The 21,655-nt window shown below is 38.8% G+C and overlaps 3 protein-coding genes across 6 annotated transcripts; 2 read left to right on the top strand and 1 right to left on the bottom strand.

Moving 5' to 3' along the window:
- The first annotated feature begins 927 nt into the window (after nucleotides 1–927).
- snx8a (sorting nexin 8a) lies at nucleotides 928–11,809 on the top strand. Of its 3 annotated transcripts, XM_056402342.1 has the most exons (13): nucleotides 928–1,254; nucleotides 2,013–2,140; nucleotides 2,982–3,111; nucleotides 3,942–4,132; nucleotides 4,344–4,464; nucleotides 5,851–5,987; nucleotides 6,157–6,237; nucleotides 6,334–6,494; nucleotides 6,692–6,821; nucleotides 6,917–6,985; nucleotides 7,493–7,642; nucleotides 9,641–9,790; nucleotides 10,260–11,809. In XM_056402342.1, exons 1-13 carry the CDS (start codon nucleotides 1,233–1,235, stop codon nucleotides 10,338–10,340), a joined length of 1,551 nt encoding a protein of 516 aa, XP_056258317.1. In that variant the 5' UTR covers nucleotides 928–1,232; the 3' UTR covers nucleotides 10,341–11,809. The 3 variants fall into 3 exon arrangements, with proteins under 3 accessions (XP_056258317.1, XP_056258318.1, XP_056258319.1); XM_056402343.1 differs by lacking the exon at nucleotides 2,013–2,140 and having other exon boundaries at nucleotides 930–1,254; XM_056402344.1 differs by lacking the exon at nucleotides 2,013–2,140 and having other exon boundaries at nucleotides 934–1,254; nucleotides 2,957–3,111.
- nudt1 (nudix (nucleoside diphosphate linked moiety X)-type motif 1) lies at nucleotides 11,715–16,537 on the bottom strand. 2 transcript variants are annotated; one of them, XM_056402346.1, is made up of 4 exons: nucleotides 16,343–16,537; nucleotides 16,087–16,243; nucleotides 14,258–14,403; nucleotides 11,715–12,285 (listed from the first exon to the last, which is right to left on the bottom strand). In XM_056402346.1, exons 2-4 carry the CDS (start codon nucleotides 16,236–16,238, stop codon nucleotides 12,113–12,115), a joined length of 471 nt encoding a protein of 156 aa, XP_056258321.1. In that variant the 5' UTR covers nucleotides 16,239–16,243; nucleotides 16,343–16,537; the 3' UTR covers nucleotides 11,715–12,112. The 2 variants fall into 2 exon arrangements, with proteins under 2 accessions (XP_056258321.1, XP_056258320.1); XM_056402345.1 differs by having other exon boundaries at nucleotides 16,363–16,532.
- Nucleotides 16,538–17,271: 734 nt separating this feature from the next.
- On the top strand, nucleotides 17,272–21,032 carry mrm2 (mitochondrial rRNA methyltransferase 2). The gene is made up of 2 exons (XM_056400459.1): nucleotides 17,272–17,598; nucleotides 19,836–21,032. The coding sequence occupies exons 1-2, from the start codon at nucleotides 17,310–17,312 to the stop codon at nucleotides 20,264–20,266; spliced, it is 720 nt and encodes a 239-aa protein (XP_056256434.1). The 5' UTR covers nucleotides 17,272–17,309; the 3' UTR covers nucleotides 20,267–21,032.
- Nucleotides 21,033–21,655: the final 623 nt, after the last annotated feature.

The raw sequence follows: 21,655 nt of genomic DNA, 5'->3' as shown, positions 1-21,655 counted from the left end.
CCCAGTGTCGACTGAGAAGTTCAATTAGTGTCGAAAATAGTATAACAGCTTGTCGACTGCTTTATCGAACAAGAGGTGGTGAACAGGACATGGCCCCAGGGCAAAAAATGTCCCTGGGGCCCTATTGACCCCCACTATACATGACCATGGCAGTTTATTACATCTCCAGGCCAACCAGTACTCTCGAGCTGAAATAATTAGTTGATTAAGCAAAAAATGAATTACAAACAATTTTGATCATTCATAAGCAAGAAAAAGCCTAAATGTAAACTAGTTTCCCCCAGTTTTCTATCATAGCAATCTCAACATCTTTGAGTTTTTGGCTGTTTGTCAAAAAAAAAACTATTAAAATATCTTAACTTGGGATCCAGGGATTAATGATGGCCATTTCTAATCATTTTCTGACAATTTATACACTGGACAATCAGTTGATTACTATAAAAAAAATTGTCAGACATATTAATAATGAACATAATTATGGTAGCAGCCTTACAGTACTGCTATGATGGAGTAATACGGCCAGGGCCATGGAGCATGGAAGACCTGAGATAGATGATGTTGTACTTATGTGGAATAAATTAATAACTAATTATTGATTAATGAAATTGTGTGGATCCAAATGATAAACATGTAGCCCCTGGGCAGTTGCCCGCTTTACCTCGTTGGTAATCCAACCTTAGTGTATACAACACAATTTGGGATTTCTGTGATTTGACATGGTTTAAAAGCAAGAAGCTAAATGTGTGCTCAATGTGCAAAGCAAGTTTTAACGTGATTTAAAATACTTTTGCCCATTCTGTAGCTGAGCCCTTTTGATTTCAACTTCAGTAACTCAAAAGCTAAAACTTACGAAAAGTCACTGAAGGCAGCATTATTTATAGCTACGGGTTTTAAGAACCAGGAACAGAAAATTATACCAAATTTACATGCACAAATGAAACCAGGAAACAGATCTCAACAAGACAATATTCCCTTGATTATTTAGTAAACCACAGACTGCATCGTCAGAGCTTCTGGTTTGAGTGACATAAGCAGAGCCGTAAAGTTTAAATTACACCAGTATTATGACACACTCTTTAGTCACCGGAGCATGTCCATTTATACAACTGCTCTTCTTCAGACTTGGACTTTAACCAGCGCTCACTACAACTTTAAGAAATAAGTTACTTGTTTTTTCTTTTCTTCAGGAAATCACATGGAGGTGCTCTTGTGCTCACATGACACTCTGAACCATGGCAGGAGAGATCAATGAAGGTACGTTGCGAAAACTTCTCACACTCTTCTCAACGCTGTGTTGCCTTATCGCTTCCTTACTTTAGTGTTTAGTTCGGCGTTGCGGTGTCAGCACGGTCGAAGATATTTGATTTGATGTATTTAAAATGTGGCTATTCGTGCTCGTTGAAGTCGCGCTGTGGACTAACCAATCAGAACTTTTGGGTACACTGAGATCGGAATGAAGTAGCTCCATCTTAAAAGCATTCACGAGTAGATAATGTTACTTTAAATCACCTGCTAATGTTTTCTTGATACCCGATATTGAACAGCGGCAGTGAATATTACTGTTAACCACAATGTCAGAGGGGCAAAAGGTTTATGAAAGTTTTAATGCTTTTTTTTTTCCTGCCACGTGAAAACTGTCAGCTGGTCTCTTCAGTACCGAACTCAGCAGTACATTATCAGGCCTATACTGAAATAACCAGAGATTTATTATCTTTATCTATCTGCCATACATACCGTACAGCTGATAAGGTTGTTCACGTAGTGAATCTTTAAGCATTTCTTTGTCTCTGAAAATAGGAATGTTTTGGCCATCAGAGCAAAACTGTTTTATCTGTGTTGGGATGAAATAAGGTCATATGACAGGAAATAAAAAGAGTAGATGTATAAAAGGTGATATGATCACCATGTATCCAGCTCAGGGCACCACAGATGTAAACTATGGTACTGTATTAAAGTGATATTTGTTCATATTGGGTGGTTGTGATGCTATCTAGGTGTTGTTCCTCTTTTAGGCTCAGTTCCTGCCTATTACAGGGAAGTATATGAGGCCGTCCGCTGTAGGACAGATGAGAGGGTGCAGGTTGAAGTTTTTCAGCGGTTGCTCCAAAGGACCGATCTCCCCAAGGCTGTATTAGGCCAGGTGAGAGGTTCACACTTGAATTATCAAGATGCTGCAGCAGACAACAGTTTAAAAAAAAAAAAAAAAGCTGTGATAAGCACAACTGTAATTTGATTCAGAGACATAAATACAAATCCATTATATTTTATCCTTTAAACTGACATTTGCCTTATACAACTTGTACAAAATATATCCCCCTGAATTTACACAATGGAAGTGTGTCCTATACATCCATCACATCTTCTCTCTAGATTCACTTATTCCTCTTAAGAGCCACAGGGGTCTGTAGCTTACTGGGGTGTGCACTGAGCACATGGTTTCCTATGCATCCATGAATGAATATGAAATAATTACTGACTGGTGAATTAAATAGGCTGCAAATTGTGCTGCTCTAATCAAAATGGATAAATTAAACACTTGAGTGTATGGCATCCCTGCTCAAATATTAGTTTGATTCTGATAAGACATATTTTGTGAGTTGCTATTTGGCAATAAAGATAAAGTAGATAGAGATGTAATTTCTTATCAGTAGCAGGCTGGCAAAAGCTTTGTGTTGCCTAGCAGACTGTTAACCATCTCATCTGTTAGATTTTTCTTTCTTTAATGCTGAGATATAGGTTCACGTTACAACACATCAGTGTTATGAAATGGTTCTGAGCGTATAGTTTCTGTGGTATATTTCAGGCGCAATTCATGGTTCAGTAGAATTTCCCTTCTCCTGACCTCCCGGCATATCATCGCTTTTGTGTCTGCTGAGCTTTTTTCTTTTTTTTTTGCATAGAGGAATGCAAACCACAGTTGAATTTAGATCTCAGACTGAAAAACGGTGACCTTTAGGTCATATTGTCTTTGTCCTTCTCAGATTGCTGAGCATGTTGACTCCACAGATGGATTCCTGAGCAAGTTGTCCCTCTATAAAGCGCTCGCTTTGATTGCCCTTGCTCAGCAAGGAAGGCAGCCAAGCCCCAAACTCTTGGAGAATTGCATACAAGGTAGGTGACGGCATTACAGTGTTACAGTGACAGCAGTGCAATAAAGGTTTTGGTTAATGACTAGCCTGGTGATTCTTCAGATATACCTCTACGGTCAAGATATTTCATTTATACACTCTTATTGGCCCTTTATGACAGTTTACCACTGGAATATACACACTTACTGTTTTCAGTTAGATATACTGCATAGTATGGTAATAGTTGTAAAGCAACAGAGGGACCTTTAGCAGCATTTAGATCAAATTTTGAAGCAATCTTCCACCTCATGCTTTTAGCCTCTTTCACAACAGAAGAAAAGCTCACATTTTGTTTTAATTCATCTTCATTTGTTTTATTTTATTTTGGTAGAGAAGCCTAAGCTATGTTTAAGTGTTACATTCTTTCACTAGTCTTGGAGTGCGAAGATGATAGGGGGGGCGTTTATGGTTTTCATAGAGGTGGCCATTATGCTGGCTTGACTTAGATCCATTCCCAACCTTCTGTGATTATTTAAGGCCCTCTCTGTTATTTCAGGTGTGGCCAGTACAGCAGCTTGCAGCATGCCACTTCCTCAGCTGTGCAAAAACAAGTTTTCTGCATTTATCCCAGTACATTACATTCAATTCATGACCCTCTTGGAATGTACAGGAAGGGATAAATCACAGAACACACGCACAATACTGTACGAGCTAAAGACAAATAGAGTCGGACACGTAGTAATCTGCAGAACGGAGAAAAGTGTTTTTTTTAACAGCATTCCTCCCTATTGGGAAATTCATTTCATCCTATATGTATTGATTTAATCATGAAAAACAAATATTAGAAGCTGGTTCTGCCGGTGTGCTTGACAGAGTTACCGAAACCTCAGCTCGGGGAACCAAAGGATCTGAGCGCACTGAGGATGCAGCCAGCTCAGGAGGACGCCCTGATGATGTCCAAGACGCTGGACAAGCTGCTGGTCATAGACACAGTCCAGGTGGAGCTCATACCTGAGAAGAAGGGCCTGTTCCTCAAACATGTGGAGTACCAGGTCACCAGCCAGGCAAGGCATCCCATAAAAGCTACCACGCATCAATTATTGTTGCTAGTTGTTAGAAAAACCTCAAAAGCAAGCAAATGTTTATCTTACCTATGATGATACTGATTTTTTTTAATTATTTAAGTTAGTTAGAAAGTTGCATAAAATCTACAGAGATGTTATTCGCACTTTCCAATTTTCTGATCATTTTATGTCTTTGCTTCTTATTTTTCAGCGTTATAAAATATCAGTTTACAGACGCTATAGTGATTTTGACGTCTTCCATGAGGTTTTGCTACAGAGGTTTGCCTACAGAGTGGTGCCGGCGCTGCCACCTAAAAGGATGTTAAAGGGAGGTATGTCTGAAGGCTCTGACATCTAGACAGTTACTAATGTATTTCTTTGTTTCTGCATTTATTCCATCTTAGATTTTATACGATCCTTTTGGAACCTTTTAATTATTTACAGACTTTTTTTTAATTTTTTTTATTTGGGTTTATATGCTTGACTGAAGGGTCAGTTGCAAACATGAATATCCAGGAGGTATTGAATGATAAGGAATAAATGTTTATTACTGTCAATGTCAATGCAGACTGCTGTTATTGTAGGTTCTATTGTTTCAAACAGACATCGCTGCTCATCAAAGTTATTGCCTGAGAGAAACAAGGAAACAATTGATGCATAAAATGAGCCTGTTTTAGTTCACTTATGTAAATGTGCCGTCACACCAGTTGTGCTCTTTTTCTCTCATGCTACCGATTGATTTGTGTCGCTCAAGATCTATTTCAGTACTCTACGTGTTTGTGCCTTTTTTCAACAATAAGTGCAGAGGACTTTTGACGCTCTGAGGATGTCAGTAAGATTCTGACAACGGTGAATTTACTTGCTGTAAATTGAAAGAGTGTTCCGCTGATTTTAGCAATGAACTCGTATAACAGTGGTGTACTCATGATAGACAGTTAGAAAAAAAGTATGATAAGAGATGTTATAGAAAATACAAGACATATCTTTTTTCTTTTTTTTTCCTTTTTTGTCAAAACAAAGCCTGCTGCCTACATTACCCACAATGCAACTCAACCACCAACAAGTTTGGTCAGAGTTTCAGGTGTGTTATAGTAGCAGCTTCACTTGAGGAAGAAACTGTGATGTGTAAAATCAGTGGATCTTCCCATTGATGTTTGTATTTATTTAGGGATACTACATTATATAAATTGATCTTAAGGCAGCTTTAATAGATATTTTTATTATAATAATGTATCAAATGACAATGTGAAAACAATGACAATATGAAAAGGCTTCCTCGGTGATAAATCTGCAGAGAAATATCACCCGACACTGCATCTCCCCTCGGCTTTAGAGAGCTTACATTATATCTAACAGTGACATAATGTTGTCACATGACACTCAGTGGCGACATACTAATAGTCAGCAGTGGCATATGCCAGATAAGTTGGAGTTGCAGTCACACACAGCATTGGCATATCATAACTAGCAGCAGCATTTACTGTATCAGTAAGAATTGGTATATGACAGTGGAACATGAGTGACAAACGGCGCCACGAGCCAGTAAAACGGCGGGAACATGTCAAAAACCACAAGTGGCATATCAGACAGAACTGGCATATGGCATTAATAGTGGCGTGCCATCAGTCACTGCAACTCTTTCCACTCTTAACTGCTGAATGTGCTCTTTTGTTGCACTTCTTCCATGAGTTTTTGTTTTCTCTGGTGTCCGTCCACAGTGCTGACCTCCGTTTCCGAGCGGGAGTTTATTGAGGGGAGGAGACGTGCTCTGGGCAGGTTCATTAACTTGGTGGCACGGCATCCCATCTTCTCAGAGGACGAGCTGGTTAAGACCTTCCTCACCTTCAGTGGTTCTGTATGTAGTTTCTGTAACTTGCTGCCTGGTTTCACTGCTAGCGCCGGCTGTTGCACAATAAGACCATAACGTCATGATGACTGACAATGAGATGCATCCTGTTCCAACTACTCAGTGTCTTGTTCTTTTTTCTCCCTCTCACCCACTCCTCACCCCTCTTCCCAAACAGGATGTTCAGAGTAAGCTGCGCGATGCTTACAAGAAAACAGGTGACGAGTTCATGACCAACAGAATTGCAACCCAGGCAAAGGTTAGTCACATACTGTATGTACGACAGAAAAATCCTTGCACAGTTGCCCTCAGAGAATAACCCGCATCTTAAAATTTTGTCTGACTTGTTCTGTAGGAGTATCTCCCCGCTGACATTCAGTCCCAGTTCTCAACAAGCAGAGAACTGATTAGAAATATCCACAACAGCTTCCACAAGCTGCGGGACAGGGCTGAGAAAATGGCAGAGCGCTCTAAGGAGAATGCAACTGATCTCCTCATGTTTGGCAGAGAGCTCAGGTATTTCATTATTATGAATATGAGGTTAAAGTCTTTCTCTACTATCCAGAGGTTTTGGACTGAGAAAACAAATGTTAATATGATTCAAAGTCCTCTGTGTTGTTGTGTCTCTTCATGGTTGTGAGCTTGAAATTCATTTGGCAGCGAAGGCCCCACAATATTACATTATGTCCCTGTAATAATGCGGTTCTCTGCAGCGCGCTGGGCTCAGATGCTTCATCTCTTCCCGCCTTGGCCTCTTCACAAAGCACCTGGGGGACCCTGCGTCAGTCACTGAAGAGTCTGTCAGTGGAGTTCGCTGTGCTATCTGACAAAGCTGCTCAGCAGGTACAGCCCTCAGTCCTTCATCCCCACCACCTGCTCTGCCGTGCTCGTCCAAAACTGGCACTGGGTAATAAATGTTGTTTTGCTAATGTCCTCAGGGCAGACGGGAAGAGGATGATGTTGTGGAAAAACTGAATCTTTTCCTGGATTTGTTGCAGTCGTACAGAGTGAGTCAGTTTCGCTTTTGTTTTTGGGGTTTTTGCTGTACTCATTTAACTTAAATTCATCACCATGGGGTCCCCGACCTTTCATGACAGGTGATTTTATTTTGAAGTTTACATGTTTGATGTCACATCAAGGCAATAAAATCAATCACTTCTTTTCTGATTGGGAGATATGAGGAGCTGTAGATTGACAATAAATCCGGGTTCAGTTAGTAACTAAATTCAGGATATTATGTAATGGTCAGTTTTAACCCAACAAGTCTATCTCACTTGGAAGTGTAGTTTTTAATAGTGGGTGGATTGTTCAGATTTATCAAGGCAACTGGTGGGCAGATAAAGTAGCATTTTTCATAGCTCTTCAACTAAATCTATTAACAGCAATACACTGTATATGGTAATTTTTATGATCCTGTCACCCTTGGCTGTTGCATATTAATTTATAATGACATTTTGCCATTTTGAGGCAAATAAGAACTGCTGTTATGTGACCATGACTGTCTTTTTCTCTAGGATCTCTGTGAGCGCCATGAGAAAGGCGTGCTGCACGAGCACCAGAGAGCTCTGCACAAGTACAGTTTGATGAAGAGGCAGATGATGAGCGCCACCGTTCAGCCAAAAGAGCAGACATCTGTGGAGCAGCTTGAATCACGAATTGTTCAGGTGATCAGTCTCTTTCAGTGCCCCCCCCACCCCCCCACCCCCCCACCCCCAAACACACACACACACACACACACACACACACACACACACAACACACACACACACACACACACACACACACACACACACACACACACACATTTTTAGCCTCTCAGGTTGCCTCCTCACTGATTGCATTTTGTTTTAACTCATTTTCTACTTGATAAATAAAATGCGACACTGGCTTGAGTGTGTCTATTACTAATCCACTCGCCATTAAACACACAGTCTGGCCACATCTTGAGCGGGACACCATAGCAACCCTGTCACAGCAACTTGCAAACCTTCCATTACTCATTAAAGAAATCCAGCTTTCCACATAATACATGCATACAAATGACACATGGTGAAATTATATCTCATTAGATAAAAATAGATAAAATAAATAAAAAATGCTGCGTGATATCTGGAGAGGTTAGAAATTCTCACACCATTTCCCATATCCTACCAGTTCTGAGGTGTGAAAGCAACAAGATATTCTCTCTTTAAAGTCAATCAAACCATTTCACACTTTGGAGTATAAATACTGACAGTGCCCCCATGCAGTATATCTCCTTTAGCAGTGTTTCCTACCATCAATATCTCGCAGGATTAAACCTTTTAATTTTTTTTCTAGCAATCTAATTGTATTGAAATACCGACATACTAAATGTGGACGCCTAAAATAAAATAACATGGTGATTAAGAGCTTCACTTTGAATGTACCAAATCACCATTTCAAACACTGGAACAAAGCTGAGTCACGTTAGGTTTTCTGACAGTTAACAGAGTTTGTCATCTCAACAGTCGTATCCCTGTTGGTTTTCATCTTGTGACTGCAGTTCCTCTTGTGTTTTTATGAACATACTCATACATTTCCGGATCATTCCCCATAACAGTATATAGTATTGTTGTACTTTTACACTAAATACATCTCTAGTCTGGGCTTATACAGCTGTTTCTTTGTCAGTTGATCAACCCTTGTGACCACATTTTCAACTATGAGTCAGCTGAGAGCTTTAAAGTACCTTTGCATCAGATTATTACATCAACAGTTTGTTTTTTTAAGGTAATGCTATCAAAATAAAAGCTGCCAAATGTCCAATCTAAGTCTCAAGACAGAAAAAAATGACTGAGTTAAGGAGATTTGTACAGTAATTTAAATATGTGGGTCAAGTAACTGTTTAAAATATAAAATTTAATAATATTCTGATATTAGCTGTGCTATGTTACAGTCATGCTAGCAACTCTGTGAAACTGTACCTTTGCACAGTGGTGCTTTGAGCTAATTGCTAATGTTAACGTTAGCAATATGCTTACTGTGAAAATGTTAACATGCTGATACGTATAATGTTAACTGTGTTCACCTTAGTTTAGTGTGTTTGCGCATGCTAACACTTGCCAGTTAGCATTAAGCACAAATGGCTGATGTAAATGTCACTGGTTTTGCAGGTAATGTTCATAAATTGAGGTATCGGATGGTTTGATGATGGTGCTTCTTGAAAAGTTAAAAGATCACCAAAATAATTACAATTCATCCTGAGGGGAACGTAAATGTTTGTATCAAGTTTATTGTTAATCCATCTAGTTAGTTAGTTAGTTAGTTAGTTAGTTAGTAAAGACATTTCACAAAAACACAAATGTACACCTCATGCTGGCACTGGAGTGCAAGTCAGGGGATCACCAAAATCTGTAGGATTCATCATCTGGGGGCCATGAATCTGCCCAACAGCTGTTGAGATTTCACTCTGGGCCAAAGTTCTGGACCCACAGACAGACTGACATAGCCAGTGGCAAAAAAGCCATTGTTGTAATAGTAAAGTAATATGCCGAGATTAATGCAGCCTGGCTTGTGATTTTTGACAATGTTTTAAATCCTAAAATCTTTATTGCCCACAGGAAATGTTTCTTTTTCTGATTATTATCATCACTTGATAAGTGATTATGATTTCACATTGTATTTTTCCATTCTGCTAATAGCAAGAAAACGCCATTCAGACCATGGAGCTGCGTAACTACTTCTCCCTGTTCTGCCTTCATCAAGAGACTCAGCTTATCTTCACCTACCTTCCAATCACATCCCACATTCTCGGGGCTTTTGTTAACTCCCAGGTCCAAGGACACAGAGAGGTGAGACTGCATGTCTGGAAATAATTTTTCTTCAGACCCTCCTCTATATTGACACAGCACTGCTCGCTCCAGGGAGGGTCAAAGCTTTAAATTGGCTTTTAAAGTCCAACAAAAGAACTAATAATGATGGTTTGTATCACTGAATGGATAATCGTCTCATCTAGGATTTGAGTTGGCTTACATTTCACATGAACAAGTGAATCTCCTATAAACCTTTGCCTGTTATATAATCAAATAAAGTGCAGAGCATATATTTCTGTCATTAGATACCTCAATCTGAACTGAGTCTTTTTCACTCTAATTCAGATAGGCCAGCATTTTTATAGGCTTTCTGTTCATCTCAGAGCTCCTGAAGATAACACAATAAACATGCAAACCACTAAGCAATATTAAGATGCAGTGTGTTATATTTATGTTAAGAGCTGTTCCAGGATTTGACTTTTGACTTTTTTGCTATTTTTTTTTCCAGATGGGAGAGGTGTGGAATGAACTCCAGCCAAAGCTTGGATGTCTCTTTGGTGGTAATAATGGATTGAAAACCCCCATCTAAAACCTAAGGGATCTGCAAAGGAGAAACACTGCCGCTGATGAGGATTACAAACTGGAAAATAACTTGCTCTGTGAGCTAAAGCAAAGAAAAAAAAAAGTTTATTGCACAACTATTTTTCATTGTACTACATCTTCTATAACACAATACACATTCCATTCAGTGAGAGGATTTTCACTTTTGGGATTTGACCATCAACCATGCAACCTTTAACGGGACAGTGTTGCTCATGGGTCATTTTATGGTCTGCCTGATGAGGGTATAATGTCCTTTTATAATCTCCAAGTCAACTTTTACAGCCGCCAACAAGGAAGAAAAACCCTCTCAGGTGTTATTTTACAAGGGACAAAAGAAGGATGACAGTATTTTCATACATTCCAGCTCCTCTGATAAAGCACCTGCTATTAACTGAAACTTTTCAAAAGTTTTATACACTAAAATAAAATTGAGAGGGAGAGAAAGTTTTACTTTATTAAAGGACTTTATTAAAGGAAGGGATTATTTTAAATCCTCTAGTCACAAACTTTTTGGTTTTACTTACTGAATAACTTTAGACCAATGTATTTTTGATACAGATTTTAGTTCATAAGGATGTGTAGTAGCATACTTTATATTTTTTAAGTATAAGTGTGCTATTTCTTATGGTTTACTTTTATGTAGAGAAATATCTTTGCTTTCATTGCTTTAACTGTTTGCAAGACTCCCTTTTATTTTATAAGCTATTTTCTTGAAAAGCCTGAGCTCAAATTGTAGGATACTACAAAGGGCAGAGATTTGAGATGTATTGATAAAATGATGACCTCCAGCACTAGTGGCATAATATGTCAGTAATTAAAACACTATAAGCTACTGATTAACTACCAAAGATAAATATTATAAATTCACTTAAATATACACATGTATGATAGAACTTCTATGATTAACACCTTATGTCTTTAATTTCAGCAGAAAATCTTACCGTTTTACTCCATACATGAGGACTGTTCTTCACAGTTGCAGATATCAGTTTGAATTTGTGTAATTGTGTGTGTGAGGACAAACACAATGTGGATGTTGTTAAACTCCTTTTCCATATATGATATTTGGCATGGAAAAAATGATGCACGTGTGACTGTGCACATATAGTTTATCAGAACATGATATATTTTTCTAAAAAAAAGAATAAGAAGGAACATTTTACATTTTTGTTCATTTCATAAGTTACCTAAAAAATTGTCACCAGCTGATTTCATCTCATCACATCCCGAAGTGACTGTGTGGAAATCAAGGATGCCATTTATAGGTATTTTATTAAGAAACTGTTGATACTTTGTTTTGGCAACACAAATGTTTTGGGAATTAGCACAGAAAATGAAACCCAATAAAATTATTACTGTAGATATTGTAAATATTTTATTAAAGAAAAGAAAATCTTTGCTGAATGCTGTTAAATCAGTTATCCTGAGAAATAAAATAATTGAATTGAAAACATTTTTTTTCAGTACAAAGCTGCTTTGATTTTGTTTTATGTAAGGTGTATACAAAATATTCAGCTGGTAATGTTTGTGATGAAAACAGACAAAGAATAAAAAGTTTTATCCTGATGTTAAATTACATGTAAACACTGTACAGTCAACATGGTTCTTTAAGGTCCTCAGGATCTAATGTCCTCCCACAAATGAAACCGGACAAGAACATTGAACAGTGGGATATTGGTAGTTCATATCAAAATTTTTAAGGTTGATGTTTTGTATTTAGGCCCAGTCATAAACAACCTCAGCAACAGCCGGGTGATCTCAGAGCTCCTCTACCTCTTCCAGTTTGTGGCTGAGAATCACGTCGTGACCCTGGAACTTAAAGTATCCAACAAACTTCTTCTTCTGCAGCATCAAAGGGAACCACAGAATATCGTCAGCCCACATTTGACTGAAAGGGATTTGGTCACATTCAAACCACTGAGGCCTCATTTCTAGAACAGCAGAGAGACAAAAAATTAGTCGACCTTACAAGAGTGAAACACATTTTTATCACCTGCCTTGTAACGTTACTCAGATTCACTGAGTTTATCACTTATCTGAGTTATTTCTGAGCCATCACCGTCCAGTGCATAGTGGCAATGATAACTGAATCAAATGAAGTTGCATTAGGACTTATAAATTAGTAAGTAATAAGTTGCTGACAGTCTTCGTTATTAATGCAGTGCAGATAACAGCAATTCCAGACTCCTTTCCTGCTTTATCTTATCTGTTCTATGTGTGAATGTGCTTTTAAATTGAAAATGAAAAAAAAACAAAAAAAACACTTCCAATTCAGTTGAAGTAAAGGTTGGTGTTTTCTGAAGTCTTTCCTAAAACAATATCCCCAAGTTCATAAGTACATTGAAGATTCTTTCTGTTTAGCTCAACACCAATGCAAGAGATAGGGGACAAAATCCACTATTGTCATTATGTGCGGAAAAAATAAAAAGGCCTGTCAAAGTTCATCTGAAGCTAATGCGAGTCTGAGTTACACAAATCCAAGTGGGTTATCTAATGAACTTACTGTCATTTTTGTACAAAAATTCCTCATTGCATTCCCCTGATGAGCTATGGTGAAGGAAGAGTCACAAAAAGAACGCTGTGCTAAGAAAAACTTTGCCACTTGATTTGTCTCACTCAGTCTTATAAATGCTCATTTGGACTTAAATTTATAATTACGTGTCCCCCGTCTCTTACATATAAATTGTGCTCAGAAGGAATTTATTCACCAATAACCAATCATTCTCTCGATATACAGAACAGTACATATGGGCATGTGAGCATTGTTTTAAAACAGACTTCAAAAAATGCAAACCTTCCCTTTAAGTTTGAATGCCGACTTGTATATGAACAAATAAATCATGGATGAAATTTAGTTTTTCCCTAAAGATAAAAGATACTATATTTCAACTCTGGCTTTCCCTGCACTTGCAACGTATGAGTAAATAAATGTGTGATTTCTTATTTCTCAAAAGTCTCAAAAATCAGTTGCCCAGACTGCTTCTGAATTAAACCTGATACTTCATTAAACTCCTAAACTCCTCTTATTTCACTGGCTGTTTGACTCATTCTGTTTCCCTCCGGAGTCTCTGGCTCACAGCTGATTTCTGAATCCTCCACGAGTTGTGGTTTGCTTTTTGCCGTCTGTAAACTTCACCCAGTTGACCTTGACTAAATTCTCAGGAAACATAGATCAGTTCAGGGTCTCTGCAATGTTCCCTCTGCTGACATGTTCTCTGTGTATTTACAGTATTTTTTTTTACTTTATTATTTTTTTTACTTCACCACTGAGAGCACACTTACAGATTCTCCCCCTTTGCTAGTATACAGTATATTAGTACTTTGTTCACAAGCACGTCTGTATAATTTTAGTCTTTAATTGAATCCTTCACATCTTATTTTCTTGATAAAAGTGAAAAAAACTGTAATTACATTTCAACCTGTTTTCAGTGGAAATCAAAGTTATTTGCCATGAAGTCTGGACTCGCTTTGAGACAACATGAAAGGAAGTCAAGATTAAGAGGAACCAAAAGTAAAAAGAGAAAATATTTGCAGAATTAAAGTTTTTTTTAGACACATCATTTACGTGGAATTATGTACAACAAAATCATAAAGTTCCCCTTCACCTCCAAATTCATGGATATTTTTTATTATGGCAACAAGTGGCAAGTTTTGTCAAATCTAGCTTTACCTTCTATTTATTTTTGAGGCTATAGTTGTGTATATATACTGTGTGTAGAACATAGCTGTTTCAATGAAGTTTTATTTTGGAGAGTAAGACCCCTCCCCACCTCCTGCTTCCTCTTACCTCCCCGGAATTCCTCTGATTATTACACAACGGTAATCAGTTTCATAAGGACATAGATCACAGGAATAATCCTTTAACACTACCCACAGTTCAGTGTGGCGCAGTAGAAATCATACCATCTGACTCTGTTGGATCTCCATTATAGGTATCAGCTCTGAAAACGTGGACGTCAAGTAGCTGTGTTTCTCCGACAAACTCAAATTTGATATTTCCGACCTTCTCGAGAGCATCCACCGTGAGGCCACTTTCTTCCTGCAGCTCTCTGAAAAATGAAAACATCAAATAAATTTTTGATTATGAGTATTTCAAAAATAACCTCTCTCTCTCTCTCTCACACACACACACACACACACACACACACACACTAAAAGCGAGCATAGAGGGTGAAATCATGATATCAGTGTTTCCCAGACAGAGTATCTATTTGTGCAGACCACCCAAAGAGACAGAAAATAATTTTCCCACTGAGTCAGCTACATTCGCTGATGAAGACAGTGAGATGAAGTTGAAACCCCCCCCCCCCCATATGAAAGCCAGTGTCACAATATAACTACCCAGATTTAAAAAAAAGAAAATCTGCCTGCCACATGGTGCATTCAAGGACAAATATCTGTAGTCAATGCTCAGTGTTGATTTCCAACCACATACTGTACACTCTCAGTGTGGAAAGCCCCACTCTCAAGTATCTATGAAGCAAGTTCTTGTTTCTTATTTGTTGTTTCCCTTTTTACTATGTCACTCTCACGCAAAAGAAGCAAAGTTAAATATTGTAAACAATATGATAACATACCTAAGTAACATAGTGACATAGCTCAAAAGATTTGACCCAGTGGAGTCTGTCTAAATGTTTTCAGTCACAGTCCTTGATTTAAAACATTTCCTTTGGTTGTTTCAATCAAACTAACAGCTAACGCAGCAATCACAACGTTAAGTATTTTTACTGATACACTGACTGTCCCGGATGCTTTTGTTCCAAAGTGTAACCAACATAATCTTGATATTATTTACCCTTCCAATATAGTTTCCGCAGAGCAGGTCTCTTTTTCACATTTGAGAGAAAGCAGCTCAGGAATGGGCCTGATTGCCTCCAGGGCTTCCTTCCTCGAGCTTTGGAGCAAACTTCCTGCTGCTGACTGATCGCACATTGTCCAGACTCAACATTAACTTATTTTATCAAGCTTACAAACTACACAAACTCACAAAACAGCCTTTCCACTTAACACTTGCACACAAAACTTTTATTGCTTCTGCTCTTACATGAAAAATACACACATTGTTTGATTTCAAATGCCCAAACAGATCTTGGTTTATGCAGTTTTTAGTAATAAGTGTATTATATTTCCAATGGCGTGATATAATTCAATACAAAACTCTGATTGATGACCTGTGATTTGATGAAATAATATGCCTCGTGGAGCTGAAAAATGGATTGTGAAATAATTTAAATCAATTTATTGTTCAGAGTATGAAACCTCAAAAGTTGTCAAAAAGAATTTGCTGAGTTGAAGGTGACATCTTGTTTTGTTTGCCCAACAGACCAAAAATCCCCAATATTCAGTTTACAATTACACCTGACATAGAAAAGGAGGAAATCATATTATCTGATTATCTAGAATCAGACAATATGACATTTTCACTCATTCTGCTTGAAAAATGACTGAAACAGTAAATCTATTATCAAAATAGTTGCTGATTATTTTTCACTTGATCAAGTCGATTAATCTACTTATCGTTTCAGTTGTAATCCTCACCCCTTCTCTGCTCAGTACCTCACCTTCCTCTGAATTAATTTGCATCACATTGAAAAACCTTGTGTATAGTGAAAGACAAGCATCCCTGTGGCTTACACAATCACTAAAATACATATATTTAAAAAAAAAAAAAAAAAAGTAGAAAAAACTGCAAGGGAAGGCAGATACCTTAACATGAAGGGAACTGAATTTACCTTCTTGCAGCATCTTCAATTGTTTCTCCGGGCTGAACTTTGCCCCCAAACCCGTTCCACTTGCCAACCCCAAATCCTCTCTTCTTCATGCCCAGCAACACCCTGCCCGGCTGGACCACCAGCACCAGGGTCAGCAGCTTAGAGGTCAACATCTCACCTATATGAGAGAGGAAGTTAGGAAATATGACGTGACATAAACACAGTGTAAACACTACCTTAAGCAACATTAGCTTCCAGCTCTACAATTATAAGTCACCTCTGCGTTAACATCGTTACCTGAGCGATTTCTGCCCTATAAACTGTTGAAAAGCGCAAAAACAAATACTGAATAAAGACAGAATGAATAATATGTAATTGTATGAGAACAGTGCACGTTGAAAGAGTCCCGCGTGAACCGCTGCAGACGTCCTCACGTGATGTGCTGATATTTAAGAGCGTGGATTGGTCTGAGCGATGACAGACTGAAACCGCGAGTGCCATCATTTGTTTTAAAGATCAGCTGGATGTGTCACCCTTAAATATGTTCGACTAGAAACCGCAGCGGTTTAATGTACCGACGTGTAAATCAATTTAAACCACTCAACTCACTTTATTCAATGATAATAATAATAATAATGATAATAGTAATAATAATAATAATAATTTACAAAGGGCTTTATTGCATTAAAAGCAATAATACGCAGAAATTACTACAACTGCATTAAATTGGATAAAACAAAATATGATCGGATAAGATAAGATCATAAGATAGGATAGGATGGATTTGATTTCCAGATAGGAAATTCACATGTTATAGCAGTACAAAAAACTGTTTAAAGAGGTAGGAAACAGAAACAACTATCATATTATACATAAATATTTCGAAATAAAAAGCATTCTTGATAAAGATTAAAACATACATACATGAAAACAAACATAAAATGTATTGGAAGGAATGGCAAAATGTATATATTATATGAAAAAAGGCATTTTCAAAATTGATTTAAAAGAAGTGCTGCTACGTCTGGTATGTTTTTATAAAGTGTAGGGGCCTTAATAGAAACGGCATGCAGGGACTATACTACACTGTTGTCTGATAGCCTACTGAGCTGAAAGACACTGCTGTCCCAGGTAGGAACTATTGTTGTCTGTGTGTTGTAATACGTGACTTAGCAATGGCGAATTGCACTTCCACGCAAGCGCAGTTCATCGTCCCGTACACATGACCCTGAACAGTAAAAGCAATGTGGGGTGTATCGTTGCAGAGGAGATGTTTACACCACTCTTTCTGTTTAATGAAGAAGCAGAAAGGTAAAACTCCCGCAGAGCAGCGCTGGCTCACGCGACAGCTCAAAGACCCGTATGTCAAAGCCTCTCACGCGCAAAACTTTCGATGCAGAAGCGCCTTCAAGCTGCTAGAGATAGATGACAAGTTCAGGGTGTTACAGCCTGGAGACAGTGTGGTGGACTGCGGGGCTGCACCTGGAGCCTGGAGCCAGGTGGCCGTCCAGAGGGTCAACTCGGCCGGGACAGGTGAGAGGACACACGGGTATGCGCACTCCATGGACGCCAGATAGTTAATACAAGGAGACAGTATGAGAGAGAGATGGGAAGCAATGACTAAAATCTGGCAACTTTTGAAGCCACATTTTCAGTTTTCCATTTTGTCCACCCCCTTTACATCAAAATACTGTGGACCTTGGCTATATTCCTTAAATCATAGGGTCTTGGCTTGCTTCTGTTTATTGGAGAACTTGTTTTACATTATCTTTTACTGGAGATTTACACTTTTACTGATCAGTCCCTGTAAATGTCAGACTTCTTGCTCTGTTTTTTACTTTGATTTAAAAAAAATTAAATAACAATACTGAAGAAAGTATTTGACGGATTAGTTTGTCCTGACATTATTCATTAACCAAGATAGAAGCCTGTGGTACTGTAGGATCAATACCTCCGGTTAAATACTGCAGTACTGTGTGCAGATCCTGTTTTATGTACAGTTAATAATCAGTAAGAAAACTATCAATTTATTCTAGTTATTGTAAAACAATACTGCAGTTGATGGATTAGTCTCTGAACAAGACAACTGAATATGCCATCTGGGAAACTGTGATGGGCATTTTTCACTTTGGGACGAATCAATCAAACAACTGGCAGAGAAACAGATAACAAAAACAATCAATAGTTGCTGCTCTCAACTTTGTACAAATGCATGGAAACAATCCAGAAAGCCACAACAATGTGCAAGACAGTTCTATAATATCTCATCCACACCAGAGTACCTGAAGTAATGAACCTATTATGAGTGGCAAGGAAAAGTTTGCGACACTTTAGAATTTACCTGGTGTGAACTGATCTTCATCTATGTCACTAATGTAGCCAGACACAATGCGCATAAGTTCATAACACACAAACAATTATAATCTTTTGTGTCTTTATTGAACAAACCCATTAAACATTCATTGATAACTGGTCAAACCTCACTGGGTTAAGGTCTGGGATCTGACTCCAACAGGTGGATTTTCTTTGTTTGAAACTTGTAGATTTACTTTACTCTTGCTGCATCACCCAGTTTCTACTGAGCTTCAGCAGCAGTTGGACAGACACGCTGACATTATCCTGTAAGAGACCTGGATAGATGTGGGAATTCATTTTCCCCTCGATGATGTGGAGCTGTCCAGGCTCAGAGGCAGCAAAGCATCAAATCATGACGCTCCCTCCACCTGACTTCACCATTGAGATGATGTTTTCATGTTGGTATGCAGTTCTCCTTTTACACCACACATAGTGCTGCATGTTCTTCCAAACCAATCCAACCTTAGTTTCATCTGTCCACAAAAAATGTTTCTCAGTAGCGTTGTGATGTGAAGCTGCTCTTCTCTGCAACCATCCACCATGATTTTATAACCACCTCCAAAGATTCCCTGTTGCTCTGGGCTTCATTTATACCTCGGTGATCATTCTGCATTTGGAGTCATCTGAGCTGGACGCCCACCACTAGGGAGAGAAGCCACAGAACTAAGTCATCTCCATTTATAGACAGTTTGTGTGACTGTGGATGGATGACGATCTAACCTCTTTGAGATGACTCTGAAAACCATTCTGCTTCACGCAAATCAACAATTCTTGATCGTAGGTCTTCTGAGATTCTTTTTTTTTTGTTTTGTTTGCGAGTTATAGTTCACATCAGCAGACGCTTCTTGTGAACACTGGTTTCCATTAGTTTCACTTTTGCATGAAAACTAACAAGTATCTTATGTGAGATAATTCTTCTGCATATCTATCATGTCTGCATTTATTTTTGTCTAAAAAATGCATGAACACTAGTATAGTAACCTCTATATCAATATTAACTTAATATTAAAGCAACATTTAAGTAGGTAATAGATTCAAGGCCATTAAGTTAAGTTGGTAACAACTTCCTTTTTCCCAGGTTGGCTATTTGTGCTATTGGCCAAACCATACTGCAATACATTGTCTCGCTGCTTTGTGTTGGTAAAATCTCTCCATGGACAGTTTACTATTGGATATTTTTCGATGCTTTAAATTTGGAGGGTGTGTGAACAGACTAAGGCTGCACTTTGAGGCACAGTATGTGGATTGGACTGTCTTTCACCGGCAAGATTTCAGTGTCTTTAGGTTTTACTCTAGTCCCTGTAACCACATTGGTGGGCCAGCCTGTGATATGTGAAGCAACACTTAAACATGTTCAAATAACAAAAAAAAGCTGCTTATAAATTACAATGGAAACATTTTTCTTTCAATCCAAGATCCAGAGTTACGGCGGGGTACAGTCGTTGGCATTGATCTGCTGAACATACCTCCTCTGGAAGGTGCCCACTTCCTGTCCAGTCACGATGTCACCGACCCCGCCACACACGCCAAGCTGCTGGAGCTGCTCCCCAACGGACAGGCTCACGTCATCCTGAGCGACATGGCGCCAAACGCCAGCGGTTTTCGAGAGATGGACCACGAGAAACTCATCGTGATGTGTTTGTCTTTGATAGACTTGGCTGAGAGGATTTTACAGCCGGGGGGATCTCTGGTTTGTAAGTACTGGGACGGGATCCTGGTTCAGAAACTCCAGGGGAAGCTCTCGAGCGTGTTCGGCAGTGTTCGGACTTTAAAGCCAAACGCTAGCAGGAAGGATTCGTCTGAGAGATATTTCCTTGCTAGAATGTACAGAAAGCCAGTGAGATGATGGTAGCTGTCTTTTATTTCCCTTGTGTGTATCCTAAAATGAAATTTGAATATTCTGTTGAGATTCACAAAAAGTGCCCCACTGTGTTTTTGATCAGTCTGATCTTGAGGATGAGGCCTCACTTAATACCTTTGATCAAAAGGTGGCACTGTTGAGGCATCGGTGAAGGCTCGCGGCTCCAGGCAAAGGCACATCAAATGCTGCTGGTGTTGATTTTCATCCCAGCAAACTTAACACAGTAGCATCAGTGAATCAGTAATATGTAAGCCTATGCAAGAATCATCGGTGTGATATTCCTCAAGAGCCCGATGCTGTGTTTTCTCTGAAGTTATTGTTTGCCCCACAGTGTTTGTTCTACACACTCAGTTTGCTATTTGCTTTGTTACAGAAAGTCATTTACCAGTGCTGCTTATGCTAATAATTTGCACTGCCAGCCATGTAGAAATATGTAATCATTCTCTCATTCAGAGTTTATGAAGGGAAAACCTAATACATAAGAGTCACATACAGCATGACTAATGGGAAGTGGGATGATGCTGGAGCTTGGCACGCTGCGAGTGTTGCTGGGCTCTGCTCTCTGACAGTGGAGAGATGGCCATTTCCTGGGAAAATATTTTCAGGCCAGTAGACAGATTTTAAGATTCTTCTTTAAATCACTGTGCTGAACACTTTGGAGAAGGGCTATTTATTTTGTTTGTGTCTGCGATTCTGTTCTGTTGTGAGTTTGGAACCACTGCTAATGAAATAAAAGGATGTTTCTGTCAGACACACAAGTCATATATTTGATGTCAAAGGAATCTATATAGGGATTCACAGTATAGTTCTTGCCGATATGCGATAGATATAACACTGTCTGCAGTGTGACGTGCATAGTTGTTCTTGCAGTCCAGTGAATCCAGTCTGCAGGGGTGTAGCATGAAAATTTGGGCTCTGTGCATATGAGGTCTCAGTGGGCCCACTTTAATACATCAGCTCTCATGCATGTACAGATAACTGTCTCTTTCTCTTTGATCATTTCTTGGGCATTTTCTATGGCTTTATTATAGCCAACAGCAGACAGAGATGGGGAATGACTTGCAACAAAGGGCCCTGGCCGGACCCAGAGATGTTGCCGCTAATGGTGAGCACCTCAACCCCTAGGCCACCAGGGTGCCCCCATGTGCAAATAAATGAATAACAAACAAACACATGCATTCTTAATGGCTGTCAGGGTAGTCAGCGCTGAGTGTTTAATAATAAAAGACAAGTAAGTCAGATTTCACTGGAGTTTCACTTTTCACTGTGCTAACTAGTAGTGTTTCATGCAAATGTTCAGTGTAAACAGCTGCAAACAGTTGCTTAATATTCATCTTCTAATAACCCCTTTATGAGCTCACTGCCTCACATCCT

This window comes from Seriola aureovittata, chromosome 17, assembly GCF_021018895.1.
Source record: "Seriola aureovittata isolate HTS-2021-v1 ecotype China chromosome 17, ASM2101889v1, whole genome shotgun sequence".
Classification (NCBI taxonomy): domain Eukaryota; kingdom Metazoa; phylum Chordata; class Actinopteri; order Carangiformes; family Carangidae; genus Seriola; species Seriola aureovittata.
This window is presented reverse-complemented; position numbering and strand designations above follow the sequence as displayed.

Bases quoted from the DNA above. Each gene is read 5' to 3' on its own strand.
- snx8a (XM_056402342.1), top strand. From the start codon at position 1,233: ATGGCAGGAGAGATCAATGAAG. The intron at 4,465-5,850 runs GTATGTCTGAAG...GTCCGTCCACAG, and splicing joins TAAAAGGATGTTAAAGGGAG to TGCTGACCTCCGTTTCCGAG. The intron at 5,988-6,156 runs GTATGTAGTTTC...CTTCCCAAACAG, and splicing joins TCCTCACCTTCAGTGGTTCT to GATGTTCAGAGTAAGCTGCG.
- nudt1 (XM_056402346.1), bottom strand. From the start codon at position 16,238: ATGTTGACCTCTAAGCTGCTGACCCTGGTGCTGGTGGTCCAGCCGGGC. The intron at 14,404-16,086 runs GTAAATTCAGTT...TTCATTTTTCAG, and splicing joins ATTGAAGATGCTGCAAGAAG to AGAGCTGCAGGAAGAAAGTG. The intron at 12,286-14,257 runs GTATGATTTCTA...CTGCTGTTCTAG, and splicing joins AGATCCAACAGAGTCAGATG to AAATGAGGCCTCAGTGGTTT.
- mrm2 (XM_056400459.1), top strand. From the start codon at position 17,310: ATGTGGGGTGTATCGTTGCAGAGGAGATGTTTACACCACTCTTTCTGT. The intron at 17,599-19,835 runs GTGAGAGGACAC...TTTCAATCCAAG, and splicing joins GGTCAACTCGGCCGGGACAG to ATCCAGAGTTACGGCGGGGT.